The sequence below is a fragment of the Mandrillus leucophaeus genome, unplaced genomic scaffold, assembly GCF_000951045.1.
Source record: "Mandrillus leucophaeus isolate KB7577 unplaced genomic scaffold, Mleu.le_1.0 Scaffold14, whole genome shotgun sequence".
NCBI lineage: Eukaryota > Metazoa > Chordata > Mammalia > Primates > Cercopithecidae > Mandrillus > Mandrillus leucophaeus.
The window spans coordinates 1,947,251-1,972,952 of NW_012101365.1; the positions used below are offsets into that span (position 1 = coordinate 1,947,251).

At 37.4% G+C, this 25,702-nt stretch overlaps 1 protein-coding gene across 3 annotated transcripts in view; it reads right to left on the reverse strand.

Moving 5' to 3' along the window:
• The window catches only part of ZCCHC11 (zinc finger, CCHC domain containing 11), a 100,040-nt gene that overhangs the window by 70,619 nt on the left and 3,719 nt on the right, over positions 1-25,702 (reverse strand). For all 3 annotated transcript variants that reach the window (XM_011973769.1, XM_011973770.1, XM_011973768.1), the window contains exons 2-4: positions 20,217-20,380; positions 13,654-13,770; positions 1,439-1,616 (exon numbers count right to left, since the gene is read on the reverse strand). In XM_011973769.1, coding sequence (XP_011829159.1) covers positions 1,439-1,616; positions 13,654-13,770; positions 20,217-20,380 — 459 coding nt within the window. The remainder of the gene's footprint in view (positions 1-1,438; positions 1,617-13,653; positions 13,771-20,216; positions 20,381-25,702) is intronic.

Consider the following 25,702-nt stretch of genomic DNA (forward strand, 5'->3'; position numbering starts at 1 on the left):
AGGAAAATTTCACACACTTCAGTTCTATGAATTCCATTTCTAGTAAGACAATTATACAAGAAGGACACCCTTTCTAACTGATCTATAAAATAACAAAAATGGTTCTTATGGAGTACAGGAACAGAGAAGGGAGAGAGAAACTACTCATAGAAGCTTAGTGTTTAAACAAAATTGTAGTAATAGTTCATTTAGAAATGACCGAGAATATGTTCAGCATTCAATATACAACAGTAACCAATGTACCAACTTAGCTATGGCTACTATCACAAACTACATTTACTTATTCTTAAATATTTATGTAAGAGCACTTCGGGGAAAGAATCATAAACATTCAATGCCAATGCTTTTATAAAATATGAAGTGAAGTCAAGTCGATTAATTCTGTAAACCTAAAATCCAAAACACTGTGGTTCTCAAGAGTTTATAGAAAAAAAATAAAAATAAAAAAAGCAATAATACACTACTTACAGCTTTCCCAGACTATCAAACATGTTATTCCAAAAATCAAAAATCATAATAAGGCAAATGTTAAAAGGATCGCACCAGAGGCCAATTTGAAAATAATATGATTGGGACAGATCAGGCAGATTTAGTTTCTTAGAAAGTTTAACTTCATCCTCAGTTACATATATATGAAAGTCTACTTTTCAAGTTCATAAAATGTCTGAATGTCATTCAAGTCACTAAACCCATAAAAATTTCATTCCTTTTCTTATCATAGGAAATAATTTTTACATGTAACTTAAATAAGGATTCAATGTATTTTAGGTAGAAAGCCATATTATGATATAAATACTTTAAAAATTCCATTTTAAAATTTCAATTTTATATTCTTTCTTATAAATCTCAAAATGGATCTATATGAAAGTATAATTTATCAACTTTCCAAAATCCCTTTGGTGGGAAGAAGTAAGTCTTATGTCAGATACATTTACTTTAACCCTATACTGATGCAAAAAAGATATGGGCTAAGCAAATAGTCCATATATAAATATCTAAAATAAATCTGACACTCCCTTGTACCAAACAATAAGCGTTTTCTAAAGGCTCTATTAAAAGTAAATTGATTTTTCCCCACCATCAGGCAACAGAAATTTAGTTCAATGACTGGATGAAATGTTTATACTAAAAATAGTATAACAAAATAGTCCACTCAGAAATCAGTGATACTGAAAAACTAAAATATTTGACCACTAAGAAACAATTCTACATCTGGCATTTTTAAAATCTTTTTTTCTTAGCACAAAAGTGTGCTGTGCCATAATTCTCAATTTCCTTGTGTGAAATATTTCCCTCAAAAATTAACTCATAAAACAATAAAATTTATCTACTTTTAAGAAGAAAAGAGAAGAAAAACATTAAGAAATGTACCCTAATTCAAGAGAGCAAGGGGAAGAGTTTTGTGATTTTCAAAATCAAACACGAAATGTATTTCTACCTGGTAAAAATGTCGTTAAAACCTTTGACATTTCCTCCACAATTTCCTGACGGACTCTGAGGTCATCATCTGTTATTCCATGTTCTTTTGCTAATTCAATGACTGCAACACTTAAAGCAGCCAAGTGGGCAGGGGAAGGAGGTGGCAGAGAACGAAGCTCACTTTCTTCTTGTTTTTCCTATTAATGTAATGATTCACAACAATAAAAACAAAAAAAAGTTTCTATTTTAATGTTCTTATATTTAGCAGGGAAAGACAGAAATAAACTAACTCAACAAATATTCACCTTCCATCTACCAGATACCTACAATATGGAAGTGAACAAAAGAGAGACCTCTGCCTTTGGGAAGCAGGGTTTTAAGAATAAGAGGTACTGTGTGGGGAAGGGATGCTACTAAGTTTTTAAAAATTTATTCCACTGTACTGTCTGCATAAATTCTGAAATGCTACATTAAAGCCAAAGTACCTTAAGTACAATACTTACTTGATGATTTTGTTGCACCAAGGCAGATTGTCTTAGATGTAGTAGAAAAGTCCTGAATCCTATCTAATCAGCATATACAGTATCAAGTTAAATGGTCACAGGAAAACTTCCTGCCTACTATTCACCAGTGATTTCTCTTTGTGATTTCATCCAACACTATGTAAAATGTTCAAAAAACCTCTGTTCTGATAAAAGTTTGAAAGCCAATTTAAATCTAGGAGCTAAAAAGACACTTTGCTATATATATGCAACGACTTATAAATTAATGTATTTTCTGATTAAAAAATGTTAATTACAAAAGCTACATAAAACACAGGAAAATACAAAGAAGAAAATAACCCACAATTTCATATCCTACTATCTCTTTCATTCTTTAACACAACTGAGTCACAATCGTTCTCTTTTATTTAGTATTATAACACAGGCATTTTCTATTAACATTTTTCAGTCAAGAAACCATCTCTTATCTTTTGAAACATGACGCTCCCATCAGATATAATAGCTAAAGCTAGTTGTTTTCCCCACCCAACCAAATATACTAAAAGACTTTGGTCCATTCCTATTTTCACTAATTGTTACCATATTCAGACGTAACCTAAATAAAGCTTACCTCAGGTACAGCATTATCAAACATGAGGGGTAAGTCAAACTCATTTTTGTAAGTCTCTGTGACCATTTCTGCAATTCTTAATTACAATCTAAGTCTTAGAGAAGCATCTAAGTTTCAGTACTATTTTCTTAGGACATCCAAAGGACTAATAGCAACAGACTTAATGAAAAAAATGATAAAAGGCCAGACGCAGTGGCTCACATGTGTAATCCCAGCACTTTGGAAGGCTAAGGCAGGCGTATCTAGATGGGGACAAGCCTGGCCAACATGGTGTAACCACATCTCTAATAGAAATATAAAAATTAGGTGGGCATAGTACCAGGCACTTGCAATCCCAGCCACTCGGGAGACTGAGGCAGGAGAATCATTTCAACCTGGGAGGTGGAGGCTGCAGTGAGTAAAGATCACACCACTGCGTTCTAGCCTGGGTGACAGAGCAAGACTCCGTCTCAAAAAAAAAAAAAAATATATATATATACACACACACACACACACACACACACATATTTATATATATATGACATTTTTCACAGAAATATAAAGATCAATCCTAAACTTACATGAACTCTCAAAGGACCCCAAACAGCCAAAACGATCCTGACAAAGAACAAAGCTGGAGGATTCACACTTACTGACTGCAAAACGTACTACAAAGCTATAGTAATCAAAACAACATGGTCAGACGAGCTGGCCCACACCTGTAATTCCAGCACTTTGGGAAGCCAAGGCAGGCAGATTGCTTGAGGTCAGTTCGAGACCAGACCAGTCAATATGGAGAAACCCCGTCTCTACTAAAAATACAAAAATTAGCCAGGCATGGTGGCACACAATGGTAATTCCAGCTACTCGGGAGGCTGAGACAGAATTGCTTGAACCCGGGAGGTAGACGTTACAGTGAGCCGAGATCGTGCCACTGCACTCCAGTCTGGGCAACAGAGCAAGACTGTCTCAAAATATAAAACAAAACAAAACAGTATGTGTACCAGCATAAAGACAAACATGGCTGGGCATGGTAGCTCACGCCAGTAATCCTAGCACTCTGGGAGGCTGAGGTGGGAGGATCGCTTGAGCCCAAGATTTAGAGACCAGCCTAGGCAACATGGTGAAATCCTGTTTCTATAAAAAATACAAAAATTAGCCTGGCATGGTGGTGCCTGCCTGCAGTCCCACCTACTCAGGAGGCTGAAGTGAGGATAGCTTAAGCCCCAGAGGTGGAGGTTGTAGTGAGCTGAGACTGCACCCACTGCACTCCAGCTTGAGCGACAAACAAGACCCAGTCTCAAAAAAAATAAAATAAAAATAAAGACAGACATATAGACCAATGGAATCAAACAGAGAGCCCAGGCCAGGCATAGTGGCTCATGCCTATAAGCACTTTGGGAGGCAGAGGTGGGCGGATCACTTGAGGTCAGGAGTTCAAGACCAGCCTGGCCAACATGATGAAACCCCGTCTCTACTAAAAATACAAAAATTAGCCAGGCATGGTGGCACACAATGGTAATTCCAGCTACTCGGGAGGCTGAGACAGAATTGCTTGAACCAGGGAGGTGGAGGTTGCAGTGAGCCGAGATTGTGCCATTACATTCCAGCCTGGGCAACAAAGCTAGACTCTGTCTCAAAAAAAAAAAAAACACAAAACAAAACAACAACAACAAAAAAAGAACAGAGAGCCCAGAAATAAACCCTGGCATGTATGGTCTAATGATTTTTGACAAGGGTGCCAAGTGCACTCAATGGGGAAACAACAGTTTTTTCAACAAGTGTTGCTGGGAAAACTGAATATCCACATTTGTAGAAGAATGAAGCTGGATTCTGACCTTAGATCATATACAAAAATTAACTCAAAATGCATCAAAGACCTAAATGTCAGAAACTAAAACTAGGCCAGGTATAGTGGTTCACAGTTGTAATACTCTGGGAGGCCAAGGCAGGAGGACTGCTGAAGCCAAGGAATTTGAGATTAGCCTGGGTGACACACTTGAGACTTCACCTCTACAAAAAATAAAAAATTAGGCCGGGCACGGTGGCTCATGCCTGTAATCCCAGCACTTTGGGAGGCTGAGGCGGGTGGATCACCTGAGGTCAGGAATTCAAGACCAGCCCAACCAACAAGGTGAAACACCGTCTCTACTAAACACAAAAAATGAGCTGGGCATGGTGACAGATGCCTGTAATCCCAGCTACCTGGGAGACAGAGGCAGGAGAACTGCTTGAACTCAGGAGGCAGAGGTTGCAGTGAGCCAAGATTGTGCCATTGCACTCCAGCCTGGGCAACAAGAGTGAAACTCTGTCTCAAAAAAAATAAATAAATAAAAAATTAGCTAGGCATGGTGGCACACGCTTGTGGTCCCAGCTACTTGGAAGGCTGAGGCAGGAGGATCACCTGAGCGCAGGAAGTAGAAGCTACAGTGAGCCATGACTGTACTCCAGCCTGGGCAACAAAGAGAGACCTCATTTCAAAAACAGAGAAAGAAAAGAAAGAAACTAAAACCTAAACTTACAGCTATAAAGCCGTAACTAAGAAACGTAAAATCATAAAACTCCTAGAAAAAAACAGAAGGGAAAAGCTTCATGACATTAGATTTGGCAATGATTTCTTGAACATGACACAAAAGACATAGGCAACAAAGTAAAAACAGATAAATTAGACTGGATGAAATTTAGAACTTCTGTTCATCAAAAGATACTACTGACAGAGTAAAAAGACAACCTACAAAATGGAAGAACATATTTGCAATCGTGTATTTGATAAGGGATTAATATCCAGAACATATAAATAATCCCTTAAACTCAACAATAAGAAAACAAACAACCCAATTCAAAAGTGAACAAAGGATTTGAATAGACATTTCTCCAAAGATATACAAATGCCAAATAAGCACATGAAAAGATGCTAAATATCACGAATCATTAGAGAAATGTAAATCAAAAGCACAATGAAATACCACTTCATATCCATCAGGATTGTTATGGGGGGGCAGAAAACAAGAGTTGGTGTGAATGTGGAGAAATTGGAACCCTTGTGCATTGCTGATAAAGATGTACAATGATGCAGCCACCGTGGAAAACAGCATGGCAATCCCAAAAAATTAAACATGGATTTACCATTTGATCCAGCAATTCCAATTCTGGGTATATACAAAAAATAAATGAAAAAAGGGACTCGAATAGGTATTTGTACATCGATGTTCACAGCAACATTATTCACAACAGCCAAATGGTGGAAATGACCCAAATGTCCATCCATGGATGAAATGATTCACAAAACATGGCATACAGATATGATGGAATACTATTCAACCTCAAAAACGAAAGAAATTCTGATAGATGCTACAACACAGTTGACTTGAAGACACGCTAAGTGAAATAAACACTAAAGGATAAATAACGTATGATTCCATTTATATGGGGTACCTACAATAGACAAGCACATAGAAACAGAAAATAGAATGGTGGTTACCAGGGGCTGCAGGGAGAGGGGAATGGGGAATTATTGTTTAATGGATACAGAGTTTCAGTATAGAATGATGAAAAAGTTTTGAATGAAGGTAGACAGTGGAGATGATTGCAAAACAATATAAATGTACTTAATGTCACTAAACTGTCTACTTAAAAATGGTTAAAATGGTAAATTTTATCTTATATATATTTTACCACAATAAAAAATTTCAAAAAAAAAAAAAGTTCAATGTGCCAATAAGACAACGCAACATCTTCTTAACATGGAATATAAAGCATTTTGGTCTCAATTCGCATTTCCAATATGGAAATTCGCATTTCTTCCTCCAACCTCTCCAACAGACATCCACATTTAAATAGTCACCAGTCTCCAAATACTCTATGTGCTATTGGGCTTCCATGCCTTTAATCATTTTGTCCCCTATGTGTATCCACCTGGTAAAACTAATCATTCTTCAAGGTATAGCTTAAAAGTCAAATATTCAGCAAACCCTTCTTAATACCTTTCTTTTCCAACATAATGAAATGCTCCATTGAAATCATGATTAATACTATCACCTATGCTCTGAATTCCATCCTTCTTTACCTATTCAGTAATAATCTCCTTCTCCTTATTTTAAACATTACACAATCTACTAGTTTGTGTTTTCATTAAGTTTTTTTTTGTTTTTTGAGACGAGGTCTCACTCTGTCACCCAGGTTGGCGTGCAATTGAGTAAATCTCTGCTCACTGCAAACTCCACCTCCCAGATACAAGAGCTCCTCTACCTCAGCCTCTCAAGTAGCTGGGACCACAGGCACATGCCACTACGCCCAGCTAATTTTTTGTATCTTTGGTAGAGATGGGGTTTCACTATGTTGCTCAGGCTGGTCTCAAACTCCTGAGCTCAGGAGATCCACCTACCTTGGCCTCCCAAAGTACCAGGATTACAGGTGTGAGCCACCAAGTCACCCAGCACATTAAGTAAGCACTCTTTACCTCTACACTAACAGCAACAACTACCATTTATTGATTACCTACTATGGGCCTGGCACCGTGCCAAGTGCTTTACACATGTTATGTCACTTAATTCTTACAATATCACTCCCCAAATAGATACTACCAAAACCATTTTATAGATAAGAATACTGAGACTTATAGATGTTAAATATCATCCTACAACTACAAGGTGGAACTGAGAATTAAATCTAGTTCTAACTCCAAAGCGTATGGTCTTTCCACTCCATTTAAATCATTAATCAACAAATATTTATGGAACAACTATATGCCAGGTACTGTACTAAGATGAGAAAAAATAATGCATATAATCCCTGCCCTCATGGAGCTTACACTCAAGAGAGAGAAAGATTAAATGATTATTTAAATTTAAAAATTAAAACTGTGATGAGAATTTTACTCTGCCAAATTAAAAGAAAAATTGTGTGCCCCTCTAGCTACTACCAGTCTTCCTTTCTTTTCTGTACAATTAAGTTTTCTGAAAGTTGAGTCTATTCTATTTCCTTATACCTCCTCACTCAAAACTACGTCTTTTTTAGTTCTAAAACAGAAACTGTTCTTCCCAGGATTATCAAAACCTCCTTAGTTGCCAAATCTGACATTTTAAATTTTTATTTATTTATTTTTTAATTGACAGGATTTTGCTACATTGCCCAGTATGTACCCCAACTCCTGGGCTCAAGCGATCCTCCCACCTCAGTATCCTGAGTAGCTTAGACTACAGGCACCAAATCAGACATCTTTAAGCTTTTAGATTATTTTTATCCATATTATCACATTTTCGACTACCATCTTGAAACTTTCCTTTCTTTTAGTTTCTCTAACACCTTTCTCTATTTTTCCTATTATTCTACTCATTCACCAATCTATTCACTGCTCTTCCTCTACTAGTCCATTAAATGTTTGTATTCCTTGACATTCTGTCCTTATTCATTTGGTGAATTCATCTATGATTTCAACTGCTGAAGTTTACCAAACCTGAATCTCCAACTGCTAACATAAGTTCCAGATCCTTATATTCAAATGACTGTGGGACATCTCTACTTGAAATGTTCCGTAAGTGTCTCAAACTCAGAATGTTATGAAACTTTTATTTCTGCTAAGTAAATGGCACCACAATCTTTGATAACATCTCAAATCAGATACCTTATGATCATTCAAGACATCGTGGGCCTCTATTCCCACAATTCTACATCCTGAATCTCTCTTCAAACTCAACTCCATTCTCACTAACTACTACTTCAGGTCAGTGTTCATCATAGCTTACTAGATTATTATGAAAGGCTAACTGGTCTCCCCAAACAGACCCCTCTCAGGCTTCTTTCACAGAGGCCAGGGTGAATGACCTTGTAAAAATACATGTTATGGCCAGGCACAGTGTTTCAAGCCTGTAATCCCAGCCCTCTAGGAGGCCGAGGTGGGCGGATCATGAGGTCAGGAGTTCGAGACTAGCCTGGCCAACATGGTGAAACCCTGTCTCTACCAAAAATACAAAAATTAGCCAGGTGTGGTGGTGCGCACTCGTAATCCCAGCTACTCGGGAAGCTGAGGCAGAAGAATTGCTTGAACCCAGGAGGCAGAGTTTGCAGTGAGCTGAGATCCCACCACTGCACTTCAGTCTGGGCGATAGAGCAAGACTCTACCTCGAAAACAACATGTTATTAAACTCCATAATGCTCAAAATAAAATCCAAATACTCTAACACAGAACACAAATGCAAAACCAAAATTCTCTGTCAAGCAGTAACTCCCCATTTCCCCCTCCTCCAAGCCTATGGCAAGCACTATTCTGTCTCTGATTCTGACTACTCTAAAAAACTCATATAAATGGAATCATACACTATTTTTCATCTTCTAACTGGCTTATTTCACTTAGCATTTCTCAAGGTTCATCCATGTTGTAGCATATTGCAGAATTTCCATCCTTTTTAAGGCTAATATTCCATTGTATGAATACCGCACATTTTGCTTATCTATTCATCCATCATTGGATATCTGAATTGCTTCCACATACTAGCTATTGTGAGTAATGTTGCCATGAACCTGGGTGTATAAATATCTCTTTGAAACCCTGTTTTCAATTCTTTTAAGTATATGCCCAGAAGTGAAATTACTGGATCATACTGTAGTTCTATTTTTAATTTGTTGAAGAACCACCATACTCTTTTCCAAGGCAGCTACACTACTTTCATACCTGTCTTTTTTCCTAATCTTGGGGGAACAGCATTCAGTCTTTAATACTTAAGTATGATGATAACTATTAGTTTTTTATAGAATTTTTTTTTTTAACAGGGTCTCATTATATTGCCCAGGCTGGTCTCAAACTCCTAGGTTCAAACAACCAAAGGAGCTGGGACTAACACACCCAGCTTTGTAGATGTCTTTATCATGTTATAGAAGTCGTCTTCTACTCCTAGTTTGCTCAGACCTTTTTTGTTTTTTTTTTTTTTTTTTTTGAGACAGAGTATCACTTTGCCACCCAGGCTGGAGTGCAGTGGCGCCATCTCAGCTCACTGCAACCTCCACCTCCAGGATTCAAGCGAGTCTCCTGCCTCAGCCTCTCAAGTAGCTGGAATTACAGGTGTGTGTCACCACGCCCAGCTAATTTTTGTATTTTTAGTAGAGGGGGATTTCACCGCATTGGCCAGGTTGGTCTCGAACTCCCAACCTCAGGTGATCTGCCTGCCTCAGCCTCCCAAAGAGCTGGGGTTACAGGCATGCTCCACCGCACCCGGCCACGCTTAGAATTTTTATCAAAACATTTTTGAAAACGCTTTTTCAGCATCTACTAAGATAATCACATAGTTTTCTCTGTTTGCTAACATGGTAAATTACAATGAGCGGGTTTTGTTGTTGTTGTTTTTGTTGTTTTTTGAGATGAAGTCTTGCTCTGTTGCCCAGGCTGGGGTGCAGTGGCACGATCTGAGCTTACTGCAACCTCAACCTCCTGGGTTCAGCCTCCCAAGTAGCTGGGATTTCAGGCATGAGCCACCATGCCGGGCTAATTTTTGTATTTTTAGTAGAGATGGGGTTTCACCATGTTGGCCAGGCTGGTCTCGAACTCCTAACCTCAGGTGATCTGCCCTCCTTAGCCTCCCAAACGACTGGGATTACAGGCATGAGCCACTGTGCCTGACCAATGAGCGACTTTTTTAATGTAAAACTAACATTGCACTCCTGGAATAAAGCCCCACTTGATCATGACATATTCATTCCTTTAATATGCTGTTGGATTCAACTGGCTAAAATTATATTTAGAATTTTTGCATCTACGTTCATGAGGAGTTTTGGTCTAAAATTTTCTTTTTTTTCTCCCATCGGAGTCAACAAGTTAAGAATAACGTTTTCCTTTATTGTAATGTATTTCTGTGGTTTGAATATCAGAGTTATGTGGACCTCATACTCACAGACTGAACTGGGAAGTATTTCTCCTCTTCAATGTTCTGGAAGAATTTGTATAGAACAGGTACATGTATCAATTATCCCAGAGCTCAATGACTTTTTTCTTTTTCCTTTTTGTTCAATTTTTCCTGTGTTTCACTCTGGTGGTTTCCATTGCTATATCTTCAAGAGTTCACTAACCTTTTCTTTTGCAATGTTTGATGTACTATTATTCCTACCCAATGTAGTTTTAATCTTAGATGTTGTAGTTTTCGTTTCTAAAAGTCCTGTTCATATCTTTTTCATATTTCCATGTCTCTACTTCATCTCTGGAACATCAAGAATACAGTTGTATTAACTGTCTTACTGTCCTTCTCTGCTAATCCTAACAAAGGCTGGTCAGTTCAAGGTCAATTATTACAGCTGACTTTTCTCTTCATCATGATTTGTATTTTCCTGTCTCCTTGCATGCCTGATAATCTTTGACTAAATGTCATATTATGTGAATTTTTTTCAGTGATGAGTATTTTTGTATTTCTGTAATATCCCTAAGCTTTGTTCCGTAATGACATTAAATACTTGGAAACCATTTATCATTTTGCATCTTGCCTTTAAAATATTTTATATAGGACCAGACCACATTTAGTTTAGTACTAAATATCTATACTACTGAAACAAGATTTTTCTGAGTACTCTACCGAATGTCTCATGAAGTATGAGGCTTTCCAGTCTGGACAGGAAAAAGTCCTGTGTGAGCACCAAGCACTGTTCTAATTTCCTCTGACAGTTCTTTCTCTGGGTTCAGGAAGCTATTTCACACGCATGCACCAATCAGCATTGTGCTGAATACTTTAAAGAGGACCATCTACAGTTCCCTGGATTTCTTTTTGTGCAGTTTTCTCATTTTAGTTACACTGTCCTGTGAATTCTAGCTATCCTGGACTTAGTGGACTCTAAGGTCCCTCTCTTCCAACTGTGAGAGTCCACTGGGTTCCCTTCCCTATAGTGTAATCTAGAAACTCTCAAGCTGGAGCCAACATTGGGCTCAGGCCATTTGTTTTTCATTCATTGACTGTCCTTTGCCGCCTGAAAACCACTGCTTCATACTTCTGGTTTTTGTTTTTGTTTTTTTTTTTTTTGGTCATTTCAAGGGAAAAGTAAACCCACTGTTACACTAACTTCACCAAAAGTATAAGTCCTATATGGCTGCATTCAAGTTTGCTTTCTTTTTGTTTGTTTCTGTAATGTTCTAAAGTTTCCCTATACGGACTGAGCATCCCTAATCTGAAAATCCAAAATGTGAAATGCTCCAAAATCTGAAACTTTTGAACACCAACACGATGCTCAAAGGAAATGCTCATTAAAGTATAATGCAAATATTCTAAAATCTGAAAAAATCCAAAATACTTTGGTCCCAAGCATTTAGGATAAGGTATACTCAATCTGTAAAGTGTACAGGTATAGTATTCTTTTTCTTTTCTTTTCTTTTTTTTTTTTTTTTTCCTGAGGTAGAGTCCCGCTCCCTCGCCCAGACTAAAGTGAAGTGGTGTGATCTTGGCTCACTGGAGTCTCTACCTCGTGGGTTCAAACAATTCTCATACCTCAGCCTCCCAAGAAGCTGGGATTACAGGCACATGCCACCATGGCCAGCTAATTTTTATGTATTTTTAGTAGAAACAGGGTTTCGCCACGTTGCCCAGGCTGGTCTCAAACTCCTAGGCTTAAGCAATTCACCTGCCTCAGCCTCCCAAAGTGCTGGGATCACAGACCTTTAGCCACTGCACCCAGCCTAGGTATGATTTTCTTTTTAAGTTTCTTGCTTGCCCTGGTAAAACCCCATCTCTATCAAAAATATGAAAATCAGCCAGGCATGGTGTGCCTGTAATCCCAGCTACCTGGGAGGCTGAGGCAGGATAATCGCTTAAACCTGGGAGGCAGAGGTACAGTGAGCCAAGATCGTGCCACTGCACTCCAGCCTGGAAGACAGAGTAAGACACTGTCTCCAAAACAAAACAAAGAAAAGTTTTCTTGCTTGCAAGCCCGAACTTCCTGGAACTAATGATAGGCATCTTCCGACATTTCTGGAAAATTCCTAATTACTATCACCTAAACTACTCCTTTGTCCCTATTCTATTTGTTTCAGTTCATTCATTTTTTCAATAAAACTATGTTGAGCACCTACTGTTGTCAGACACTATCCTAAGCAACTCAGAAACAAAAATAACTAAATATGCCTTCTAGAATACTGCATATTGAAGTCTAGAAGGGAAGAGAAGGTAGACTGCCAGAATACAATATGTTAGATTTTCTAATCAGATATGTAAAAGTTGTTGTGGGGGCACGGAGAAGGAGTATCCAACCCAGACTTGCTGAGAGGGTCAGGTAGAAAATTTCTTAAAGAAGATATATGAGCTAAGACTTAGAGATAAGTAAGAGGTTACATAGCATTATTATTGTTGTTGTAGCTTTAAAAAGAAAAAATTAAATAGCTAATTTACTAATACATTTTTAAAAGAACTCTATTCATATCCATGTCTACGGGATATTTTAATGGAAATAACTGAAAAATTACAAATTCCCAAAGCTTATAAATTTCTTAATGGTCTGTACTTTCCCAGCTTCATATCACACCATTTTCCCCCAGCTCTTTGTTCTAATCATAGTAGACTTTCAGTTACTCACACGCCATGCCTTTTCCTGCCTAAAGGCTTTCAATTCATGCTGCTTTTTGTGTAAAGTGCTCTCCCACTTACCCCTGTAGGCCACTCACCTTTTTGCCATTTAAACTACTACTTCAAAGTTCAATTCAAACATCACTTTCTCAGAGAAGCCTCCCCTGTTCTAGATGAAGTAAAATATCCTCGTACACCTCCTTAGCACACTCTTCTCCCACTAACAAAACTCATTATACTTAAATCTTTATTCAACGCATACCCTCATCAATTCTTAGAAAATCTGAGGGCAAGAACCACAACTATCTTATTCAACACTGCCTAGTACTAGCACACAAGAACTCAATAAACATCAGTTGGACGGACTGATTGTACCTAACGGCTCTAAACTTAGGAATCAACATTCTACAGGATGAGCAAACTGGTCTCAACAAGGTTCCTTCCTTCCTGATTACCTCAGATAAGGAAGGCAATAATAGCTTCCAAAGCTATCACTTCAGTTACTAATATAAGATTGGACAAATATTTCATTTTTAGTTTCACAAATAAAAAATATTTGATATGGTTTTACAACTTGAAAAATAAATAAAAGTATTTTTTAAAAAGAACTTACCAAAATATTTTTCTTATGTCGTTTCTCCTTTATATGTTTATGAGCTCCCTGGATATTTTCAATGTGAATTAAGCAAAGCTTGCATAGATACCGACAATTGGTATATTCTGGTGATCGCTGAAGAGACAAGTTTAAAAAATGCATTTTATTCAGAAAACAGAGGAGTAAACTATTGACTATGTAAGTTAGTAATACAATTATGTAAGTAGACAGAAATAAGCACTGAAGGTTTTCTCCTTATCCTTTCCTTCTTCTAAAGTAATAGTTTTTAATAAACTTATATACCAAAGAGACAGTAGTCCTTTTTCAAAATAGTCATCATAAGAGATTACATACTACATACATCATAGGAGATTACATACAATATCTAACAATATCATGGTAATGCTAAATTATGTTTAATATTCATCTAATATAATCTTTAGAATCCAATGTAAGAAAAGCAGTCGAGCCGGGTGTGGTGGCTATGCCTGTAATCCCAGCACTCTGGGAGGACGAAGCTGGCGGATCACTTGAGCTCAAGAGTTGGAGACCAGCCTGGACAACATGGAGAAACCCATTCTCCACTAAAAATACAAAATGTAGCCATGCATGGTGGCACAGGCTTGTAATCCCAGCTACTCTGGAGGCTGAGGTGGAAGAATTATCTCAGCCTGGGAGGCAGAGGTTGCAGCAACAAGCCGAGATCGCATCACTGCACTCAAGCCTGGGCAACAGAGTAAGACTTCGTCTCAACCAAAAAAAAAAGAAAGAAAGAAAGAAATGAAGTCTTACTATTTAGTCTTATTCCAATGTTGGCCCCAAAACTGATTTCAAACTTAACTTGCAGCCATTTTGATTACTACAAAAAAAAAAAAATCTGCCCTCGAATTGGGGATTTCAAAAGAATGGGCCACAAATATGGAAGAAATTTCAAAAGCTGAGTTCGAAAAACACTCCAATCACAATATCATGGGAATAAATGAATAACCGCCTGAGGTCACTACTGAAGGGAATAACAATTCTAACACACTAAACTATCAGTCACAGAACGCACTCATACTTCGTATATGTATTCTCTAAATACTAATAAAGCTTAGTAATTACTGAGTACCTGTTATGTGCCAGGCACCATGCTAGGTGTTTGACATACAATTTGTCATTTTAATTCCCCTAATCATCCGATTAAATTGCCACTATTTTCATCTTATAGTTGTGAAAACAAAAGCCCACAGAACCTGCATCTTTTACAAGGATATAGCAGTATTAAGTGGAAGACACCAAATTTAAATTCCTGTACATATGAATCTGAAGCCAACATTCTACACAGATTACACAATAAAAAATTACACACACATTATAAATGCATGTGGAATTTTTAAAGTTTCTAATGCCTTACACTGAAACTTTAGCAATGCTTAGTTTTTATTTCAGATTGATTTACGATATTCAACAGGCTTCAGCTTCTGACAAAAAGATTCTTTCACCTCAGAAAATTACATGATTTCTTTTAAACGAGAAACTTGCTCCAAATTTAGCAACAATCCTGCTACGGACTAAAAATAAATATAGCCACAGCAGTATAGTATTAACCTTTCAACAACCCTATCAGAATTCCCCATTTTATTGGCAAACTAAATCTCAGGGATTAAATAATTTGCCCAAGGCAACAAGTAAATAAGAAAAGTTGGCTCAATCAATTTCAATTCTCTAGCATAAAAATTCTGTCAAATCAGTTCCTACTGGAGAATGAATTAAGTCCTCAAAGAAAATGCTACCTCTTAGTTTCAAAACAACTACTTCTTTACTCACCAAATATATTCTGAGCTCATATTATACAGCAAACATTTTTCTAGGAGCTGGGGATAAGAACAGTAAACAAAATAGAAATCCTTGTCTGTATGAATTGACATTATAGTGTAAGGAGACAGGTAATAAACAAATGCACAAATACGCATGGAGTCGGGGGAGTTACTGCTTTTTAAAAGTAAAGACATCACTTAAGACCTTACTGATAAAGTAACTTTAAGGAAGTGAAGGATAAAGCTGTGTGGATATCTGAAAAGACACATTTCAAGCAGAGGGAAAGGTGAATGCCAAGGCTCTGAGGCAGGAAGGTACCTAAAATATTTAAGAAACTACAAAAAAGTTAGCATAACTGGAACGAGCTAATAGGGGACAGAACACAAAATCCTTTGTGAAGACTCTGGCTTTCATTCTAAGTACTGGGGAAAGCCATTGAAGGTTTACGAGCAGAGAATTCCAAGATCTAATTTATATTTTAAAAGGATCATTTGCTTTCTATATTGAGAATAGAAGCAGGAAAAAGCTACTGCAGTTAATGGAATTAATTCAATAATCCAAAAAAGAGATTATGTTGGCTTAGTTCAAGGTGAGAGTGGTGAAGGCGGTAAAAAGGGTTGCCTTCAGGAGTTGAAAGCATATATACAAAATACCTAAAGCCCTGTGTACTGATGAGGTCACTAAGGAAGTCATGAAATCAATTATGTGAACTTTTCAATTGTAAAATGTTAGCAGACCAAAGACATGTCTATCAAGAAAATTTTGGTATTACACTGAATGGGGAGTCAGAAGGCCTCGGATGACGTCTCAACTGACCTTGGATAAAGCTGTATCACTGCAGCCTGATTCTATCTCCTTATTTACAATAAAAACTGCCCTACCTGGTAAAATAATTCAGTTCTACAAGTAGCTCATCTTTATTTCTTACTACATACCAGGTCTTGTGCTAAAAACTTTACTTGTATTATTTTATTTAATCCTCATAATAGTCCTGTGAGCTAGGTGTTATAATTGTTATCAATCCCATTTTACTGATGAGTAAACTGATGTTTAAAGAATTTAAATAATGTATCCAAGGTTATCCAACCAATAAGTGGCAGAGCTAGACCCAATGACTCCAAAATCCATACACTTGACCACTGTGCACACTGTAATTATCAACCAATCACTTCGTGCCAGACATGTACTGGGCACAATATCAAATCAGACAAAACTGCTCTTTTCATCATAAACTCTCTAGTTTCACAGAAAAAAAATACATAAAAAAGTTAAACATTTTTTATTATAGTTTTATTTTAACATTAAATAAACCCACTAGTAAATCTCTAACTTTCTGCAAACAAGCTAGAACAAAGATTTCTGGGTGTTTCCAACTCAATATTTAACATTCAATCATAGGAAAATTTGCCCTTCTGATCTAATGGTTTAGACTTATTTCCTCTTTGGTACAGAGCAAAAATCTGCAGTCTACATCTTTATTCTTCAATTAGGTAATCCATGGAAACACTGTGAACCAAAGGACCTGAATAAATAAAAAATAAAAAAAAAAATTTTTAAATACCTGGGAATATTCTTAATGAGTGTCTAAATTTGATAAAGAAAAATGTTAATTAAGAGGACAAGCCGGTTGTGGCAGCGCATGCCTGTAGTCCCAGCTACTCAGGAGGCTGAGGCATAAGAATCACTTGAACCCAGGAGGCAGAGGTTGCAGTGAGCCAAGATTGTGCCACTGCACTCCAGCCTGGGAGACAGAATGAGACCCTGTCTCAAAAAAAAAAGAGTACAATGAATTTGCCTGAGCACTGTGGTTCACACCTGTAAACTCAGCACGTTGGGAGGCCGAGACCAGTCTGGGCAACCTGGCAAAACACCATCTCTACAAAAAATATAAAAAACTAGTAGGGTTGGTGGCACATGCCTGTAGTCCCAAGTTACTTGGGAGGCTGAGGTACCTGAGCCTGGGAGGTCGAGGCTGCAATGAGCCATTATTGCACCACTGCAATTCATCCTGGGCAACAAGAATGAGACCCTGTCTCAAAAAAAAGAAGAAAAAGAAAAAAAGAGTTCAAGAGGCCAAATAATTAAAAAAAAAGAGTACAATGAATTGAAAGTAAGTTTGGAGGGCATGAGAAATAAAGAGGTGTCAGAAAGAAAAGGGATTACAAATATTTACACTGGTTCTGGCACAGTAACTTTACATCATTACTATATAAATTCAACAACAAATAAAATGTTTTCCAATGCTTCCAAGCTTTATTTTCACCCCAGGCCATTTTTCCTACTACCATCAAATACCTATTCCATCCCAACTTCTTCCTTCTTTCAGTAACAACTGACCTTTCCCGCTTCATTCCTATGTAACTTCCCAACCAGTTCTCTGCTTATTTTTCTTGAAAATATATTTTTTCGTATTTCCTTTATACATGCAATTTACCTACACCACCCTTCTCCTACCTACCTGGTCAATTCCTAGCCATTTCTTGAGAGACAGCTCCAATGTCACCTTATAAAGCATTCTCCAAATTAATGCCTCTATACTCACGACTTAAATTGGTCACTCTTTTGTCTATGATACCATTTTCAAAAAATACTGTTATTATCACTAGTATTTGCTTATGTGTCTTTCTCTAGTGAACTCCTAGAAAAGCAATCATGTTTTTCAAAATGTCAGGTACTAGATCATGGCACATAAAAGGGATTCAATATTTATTCTGCCAATGGACGAAACTATAACACCTAGCGCATAGGGCTGTTATGAGGATTAAATAAGATAACACAAGTAAAGCTTTTGGCACAAAATCTGCTATGTATTAAGTACTAAATAAAGATGAACAGAATTGAATTATTTTACCAGGTAGGTCAATCTTTATTATATTATAAATAAGGAGACAGAATCAGATTCCAGTGATAGAGATTTATCCAAGGTCAGTTGAGATGTCATCCAGAAATTTACTAATCCCAGAGGAAAAGTGAGAGAACTAAGTAAAGACAGAACTAAGTAAAAGGCCGGACATGGTGGCTCCCGCCTGTAATCCCAGCACTTTGGGAGGTCAGGGTGGGTGGATCATTTGAGGTCAGGAGTTCAAGACCAGCCTGGCCAATATGGTGAAACCCTGTCTCTACTAAAAATACAAAAATGAGCTGGGCATGGTGGCGCACAATTGTAATCCCAGTTACTCAGGAGGCTGAGGCAGGAGAATTGTTTGAACCCAGGAGGTGGAGGTTGCGGTGAGCTGAGATCATGCCAATGTACTTCAACCTGGGCGACAGAGTGAGACTCCATCTCAAAAACAAAAACACACACACACACAAAAACACAAAAAAAGCAAAAGAGCAAATTGCAAAAAAGACTTCCTTTTAACTAGGATCTTGTAAGATTAACTACACAACCCAAACTCTCTCCTGTATTATGATCCTCTACTCCTTGATATTCCTTTCTCTTTTCATGTGGCGACTACTCTGCTGTAAATTCTATTAATAATCCATGATTGTCTTTTTCAATCTAGATACAATTTCATTTTTCTAAACTATACAAAATCATACCATTTCTTTCCTTATTTATCAAGAATGATGACCTATTTCCTTGTAAGCATATTTACAAATAACCCAAGTATCTATTTGTCAACAGTTTTGTGATTTTTTTTTTTTTTTTTTTTTTTTTGGAGACAGAGTCTTGCTCTGTTGCCCAGGCTGGAGTGCAGCGGCACAATCTTGGCTCACTGCAACCTCTGCCTCCTAGGTTCAAGCAATTCTCCCGCCTCAGCCTCCCAAGTAGCAGCTGGGACGACAGGTACTGACTACCACACCTCGCTGATTTTTGTATTTTTAGTAGAGACAGGGTTTCACCATGTTGGTAACGCTAGTCTTGAATTCCTGACCTCAAGCAATCAGCCTGCCTCAGCTTCCCAAAATGCTGGGATTACAGGCGTGAGCTACTGGGCCTGGCCGTGATATGTGATTCTTTCCTTCAAAACCTAGCAGTGTTTTTACTGAGGCCAGGAATGTGTATTTCTAGGTTAAGAAATTAATACACAGGCGTAAGATACCAATGGCTAGGATAGTTCCTAATACATAGTAAATATTCAATGAATATAGGAAAAGAGAAAAAGGAAGAAATCTAGTGAGTTGTATGGTGTTTGCTATTTCCATCAATCTGAATGGACTTTTAACTTCTAATGGGAAGAAACTGCCATTTTCACCAATACATCCCCAGTGCCTATTATAATACCTGGCACAAAACAAATGCTCAGTATCTGTTTGATGAGTGATTAAATCAGAGGTCAGCAAGTTTCTTCTGTAAAGGGGCGAATAAATATTTTGGTAGACATTTTATGCTTTGGCAAAGACTAAATATTTTACGCTTTTCAAGCCAGATAAGCTCTGTGACAACTACTCAACTCAAATTTCCCATTGTAGCATGAAAGCAGCCATAGACAATATGTAAACAAATAGGCATGGCTATATTCCAATAAAATGTTTACCAAAAACGGTGGGGAGGCTAGGTGTATTATAACACATTCAAAAACAAAAACAAGGGATAGACCATAGTGTGCTAACCCTTGGGATGAATGAAGTCAGACTCACAGATAATAAGTAACTGCTGAAAAAGAGAGGTAAGGAAGAAAAGAGGCAAAGAAGAAGAAAGGTAGAGAAGAGGGAAGTAAGGAAAGATGAATGCTACCTCTGTCTTATGAATAAAGAAAAATAAAAAGAGCTATACTTGGGGAAAACAGTTATGAAACACACATTTCCCCCCAAATAACTAAAACAACATAGTATACTTTTTCAAGTCGAAAGATGTGATCTCTTTCTAAGCGTTCTTCTGCTTGTTTCAACCCTAGCCTCTGCTCAGGTGTCAATGTAGATTCATCTATCACAGTGGCATTTTCTAAATAGTCCATCTCTGAAGAATTTTCTTTATTAGATTCATCATTCTTCATTTTACCTAGAAAAGAAACCAATCACTCAGTTATCATTAGAACTAGTAAATTTTAAAATTTTTAATGGAAAACAGACATTAAATTTATACACAGAAAAATATTATTTCCTTCCATTTTCCTTAGGAAAGTATACAAGTTGGTATGCATATATAAAATATAGGTAAGAGATATACATCGTATCAAAAGTCACAAAGAAAAACCTTTAAGGGTCAAATGACTAGCCTGTTCTTCCAACCTACCCATCAAGAGATACATAACTGAGACTACATTACACAAAGCTAATATAACATAATCATCTTGTAGAATCTCTGAAGTCAATCTGATAAAAAACTGTTTGGAGTACCACTCAAAAAGATTAGTCACTGAACTAAATTCACTAGCAATTAAAACAACATATGTATACTCCAGACCACAAACCCACACAAGGCTCCTCCTTCTTTCCTTCCACAGAACTCCTGGATATCTCCACTACGTTAATGGTTTTCCTTTGCTTCTCTGCCTCCTAACTAGATTGTAATCTCTTTGAGGCACAGACTATGTTTTCACCTTTGGCATCTGCAGCATCTAGCAGTATGTATCTATTCTACAGTAGGTTCCTCCACCAGTGCGATTTTTAAAATATAAACCAAATCACCTTATTCTCTTGCTTAAAACACATAAATGGCTTCTGCAGAGTTCAGAACAAAGTTTTAACTCCCTAGGATATTACACAGTCTCTTGCCCTCATGAAGGCAGTAAACAGAACAATTCCAAGTTGTAATAAATGTTACAAAGAAAAAAAGCAAGGAACTCAGAGGGAGACCAACTTTAAATATGGGAGCCAGAGAAGGTTTCTCTGAGCAGATACCATTTAAGCCAAAATCTAAAGAAAAAAATCTAGCTAACTTGCCTGTAACTCTAACCTCAGATCTTGCCATAACACTTTTCACCTCATATTAAGTGTGCTAGAATTAATCACCAAAGCTGTTTCAAGTCTCAATGTCTTTATGTATGCCACTCCCTTCTCCATTGACGCTACCCAATTAAATTAATATTTACCTGTCCTTCAAAATTCAGCTTAAGCACCACTTGTTTCCATAAGCCGGTGTGATATTATCTTATTCTATTACCCTCTATTATCTCACATTTACAGAGTAATCGAATTTGTATTCATTTATCTATCTCCTACATTAGATGATGGATTTCTTGATGCTAATGACCGGGTCTTACTCTTACCTTCAGATTTTAATACAATGCCTAGATCCGAGCTAATGCTCTGTGTCATGTTGAATAAATAAAAGAATCTGGATGTATCTACAAGCATTTCGAAAAAGAAATGCTCACAGATCATCAATAAATCTCTCCATTCTGTCCTCAAAAGCCAATTGCATGGCATTTAGAGGAACCCTGACAGTCAAGCCTACCTTTTGATAGCACTAATTTTCTGAAGAAAGAAATGGTATGCCTCTGGAGATGGTGCATTTCCTACCACAAGAACACAGGATTCTAGACTAGGAAGGCAAACTCAGATAAGGATGTTATAAAAAGGATTCAAACACAAGAAGTATGGCTAGGTTACATAAGTGTTTCTTAAATTACAGTCGGAGGAACAAGCAATTTGCAATTACGTCCTAATATTTGGAAAAAAGATTTAGTTTTTTAGCAACCATTTTATTATGGAAATGTAAAAGAAAAGATGAAATCCTAGTATTATTTCTACTTTTCATGAAAAAGGATAGTAAGAAGACAATATAATAATGTAACCCTTTTCTCTTTTCTATGTGTATAACAGGCCTTGTGTGACAAGGTAACCATCAGCAGCAAATCTTGTAAAACTATCGTTTCTGCTAATATAAAGAACTAAAGAAAGCTGCCTAGCTTTCTTTAAAAGTCAGAAATATATGAAATTATTTAATTTTCTGGAATCAACATATAAAACAAAATAATATCAGGCAGAATGTCCTAAATTGTGTTCCAAAAACACTAGTTCATTACATGTTAATCCTCTCACAAAACAAGAATTGAAAACCTGTATCCACACAAAAACTTGTACATGAGTGTTCATAGAATATTCACAATAACCAAAGGTGGAAACAATATAAAAACCCATTTCTGATGAATGGATAAACAAAACGTGGAATATGTATACAATGGAATATTATTCAGGGGTTGTAGTCAGCTCAGGCTGCCACAACAAAATACTACAGTCTGGGTGGCTTAAACAACAGAAATTTATTTTCTCACAATTCTGGAGACTGGAAAGTCAAAGATTAAGGTGCCGACAGGGTCACTGTCTGGTGAGGGCTCTCTTCTTGGACTGCAAACAGCCACCTTCTTGCTGTGTGTTCACATGGCCTTTCCTTGTAAGAGAGAGGTTCTCTCTTCTTTTTTATAAGGCCAGATTAGGACCTCACCCTTATGACCTCATTTAACCTTAATTACCACCTAAAAGCCCTGTTTCCAAATACAATTATGTTGGAGGTTAGGGCCTCAACATAGGAATTTGGGAGGGGATATAATCCAGTTCATAGTAACAGTCTTAAAAAGGAATGAGGTACTGATACATGGTACAACATGGATAAACCTTAAAAACATGACACTAAATGAAAGCCAGACACAGAAGACCACATAATGTATGACTTCATTTCTATGAAATATTTAGAATAGGCAAATACATAGAAATAGAAAGTGTATTAATAGTTGCCAGAGGCTAGGGAAAGGGGGGAATGGGGAGTAACTCTTAATCGGCATAGGGTTTCCTTCTGGGATGATGAAATTAGACAGTAGTAATGATTGTGCAACACTGTGAATGTACTCAGTGCCACTGAACTGTATACTTTAAAATGGTTAAGATGGTAAATCTTATATGTATTTATCACCAAAAAATTTAAATATAGAGTTAGCATACAACTAGCAATTCCACTTCTAAATATACATACAGAAAAAATGAAAACGTATATCCACACAAAAACTTTTACACAAATGTTCAGAACAGCATTATTCAGAATAATCAAAAGAGGGAAACAATCCAAATATCTATCAACTGATGAATGAACAAAATGTAATATATCCATATAATGGAATAATATTTGGCAATAAAAGGGAATGACATACTAATACATGCCATAACATGAAATAACTTTGAAAAAAATATGCTAAGCCAAATAAGGAAGGCACAACAGGCCACATATTATATTATTTCATTTACATAAAATAGGCACATCTAAAGAGAAAGAAAGTAGATTCATGGTTGTCAGTGGTGAGGAGGAGGGGGTAATGAATAGTGACTGGTAATGGGTACAGAGTTTCTTTGTGGAGTGATGAAAATGTTCAGAATTAGATACTGATAGCAGCGCAACTTTGTGAATATAAAAATTACTGAATACTTAGATTTTTTAAATAAAAAAAAATTGACCCAACAGCAAGACAGAATTATATACTTTAAAAGGATGAATTTTATGACATACAAATCCCAGCTACTTGGGAGGCTGAGGCAGGAGAATTGCTTGAACCCGGAAGGCGGAGGTTGAAGTAAGTTGAGATCGCGCCACTGCTCTCCAGCCTGGGCATGAGAATGAGACCCTATCTCAAAAAAAAAAAAAAAAAAGCGGCAAAAGACGTTTAAGAGAGTTAGCCATATGGACATTTGGGAAATGAGTGTTTAATGGAGAGGAAAAAGCAAATGCAAAGTTCCTCAGATGGATATCTACCTTCTCAATTGAGGAAATTCAAGAAAACCATGCGAATGGAGCAGAGAGAAAGGGTGAGAAGTAAACAAATGAGGGCAAGGCAGAGAAATAGGGGAGTGTCACAGATCGTGTAAGGCTCTACTAGCCACTTTGAGAACACCAGCTTTTACTCTGATGGACGGGCAGCCACTGAAACATTCTAAATACTAGTAATGTGATCTGACTCATTTTAACAGGATCACCCTGCTTGCTATACTGAAAACACAATGAAGGGTGATATAAGTGAAAGTAAGATGAGTTGGTGCATGCTGCTCAAAAGCATAATCTTGACCAGCAGCATCAGCATCACTTGGGAGCTTATTAGAAACCCAATTTATCAGGCCTTACCCTAGGCTTTCTGCATCCTAACACTCTGGAAATGAGGCCCAAGACTCTGCATTTCAATATGAATCCCAAACAATTTATATACATATTAAAGTTTGAGAAACCCAGATCAGGAATACTCTCTCGTCAAATATTCACCTGGCTCATTCACCTCTTTCCTTCAAGTACTTGCTCTAATATGACTTTCTCATTGACACTTTAACTCCACCACTACCAATAGTAGCATCGTTCCCTATATCGTTCCTATTTTATTTTTTTCAAAGGATTTAAAACCACCTTACTTAACTTACTCTCTCTATATATTTTTTTCTTTTTTTTTTGAGATGGAGTTTTGCTCTTGTTGCCCAAGCTGGGGTGCAACGGCGCGATCTCGGCTCACCGCAACCTCCGCCTCCCAGGTTCAAGCGATTCTCCTGCCTCACCCTCCTGAGTAGCTGGCATTACAGGCATGCGCCACCATGCCTGGCTAAGTTTTTGTATTTTTAGTAGAAACAGGGTTTCACCATGTTAGCCAGGCTGGTCTTGAACTCCTGACCTCAGGTGATCCATCTGCCTCGGCCTCCCAAAGTGCTGGGATTACAGGCGTGAGCTACCGTGCCTGGCCAACTTACTACATATTTTTCTTACTTATTTTGTTTGTTATCTGCTTCATCCCACTAGAATATTAACTCCGTAAGGGTGGAATTATTGGTTCCATCACTTCTATATTCCTAATCACTAGTTCAGTTCCTGGCATGTAGTGGACACCAAAAAACAAAATTTTATTGAATAAATGAATAAATGACAAAAAGAAAAATGATGTAACTGCTAGGTGGGAGCTAAAGTTAGGCCTAACGGAGAAGACTGAGATCAACCAAATTTCCATATAACCTATCAAGTCCAAATAGATAATGATCTAGCCATGTATGGTAGCTCACGCCTATCATCCCAGCACTTTGGGAGGCCGAGGCAGGCAGATGGCTTGAGGTCAGGAGTTCGAGACCAGTATGGCTAACATAGTGAAACCCCATCTTTACTAAAAATACAAAAATTAGCTGGGTGTGGTGGCAGGCGCCTGCACCTGCAGTCCCAGCTACTTGGGAGGCTGAGGTAGGAGAATCGCTTGAACTGGGAGGCAGAGGTTGCAGGGAGCCGAGATCACACCACTGCACTCTAGCCTGGACAACAGAGTGAAACTCTGTCTCAAAAAATAAATAATAATCTTTAAATCAGGTTTTTCACTAATTCAAATAACAAGACCCTTAACTAAATGACCTTTTTTTTTTTTTTTTTTTT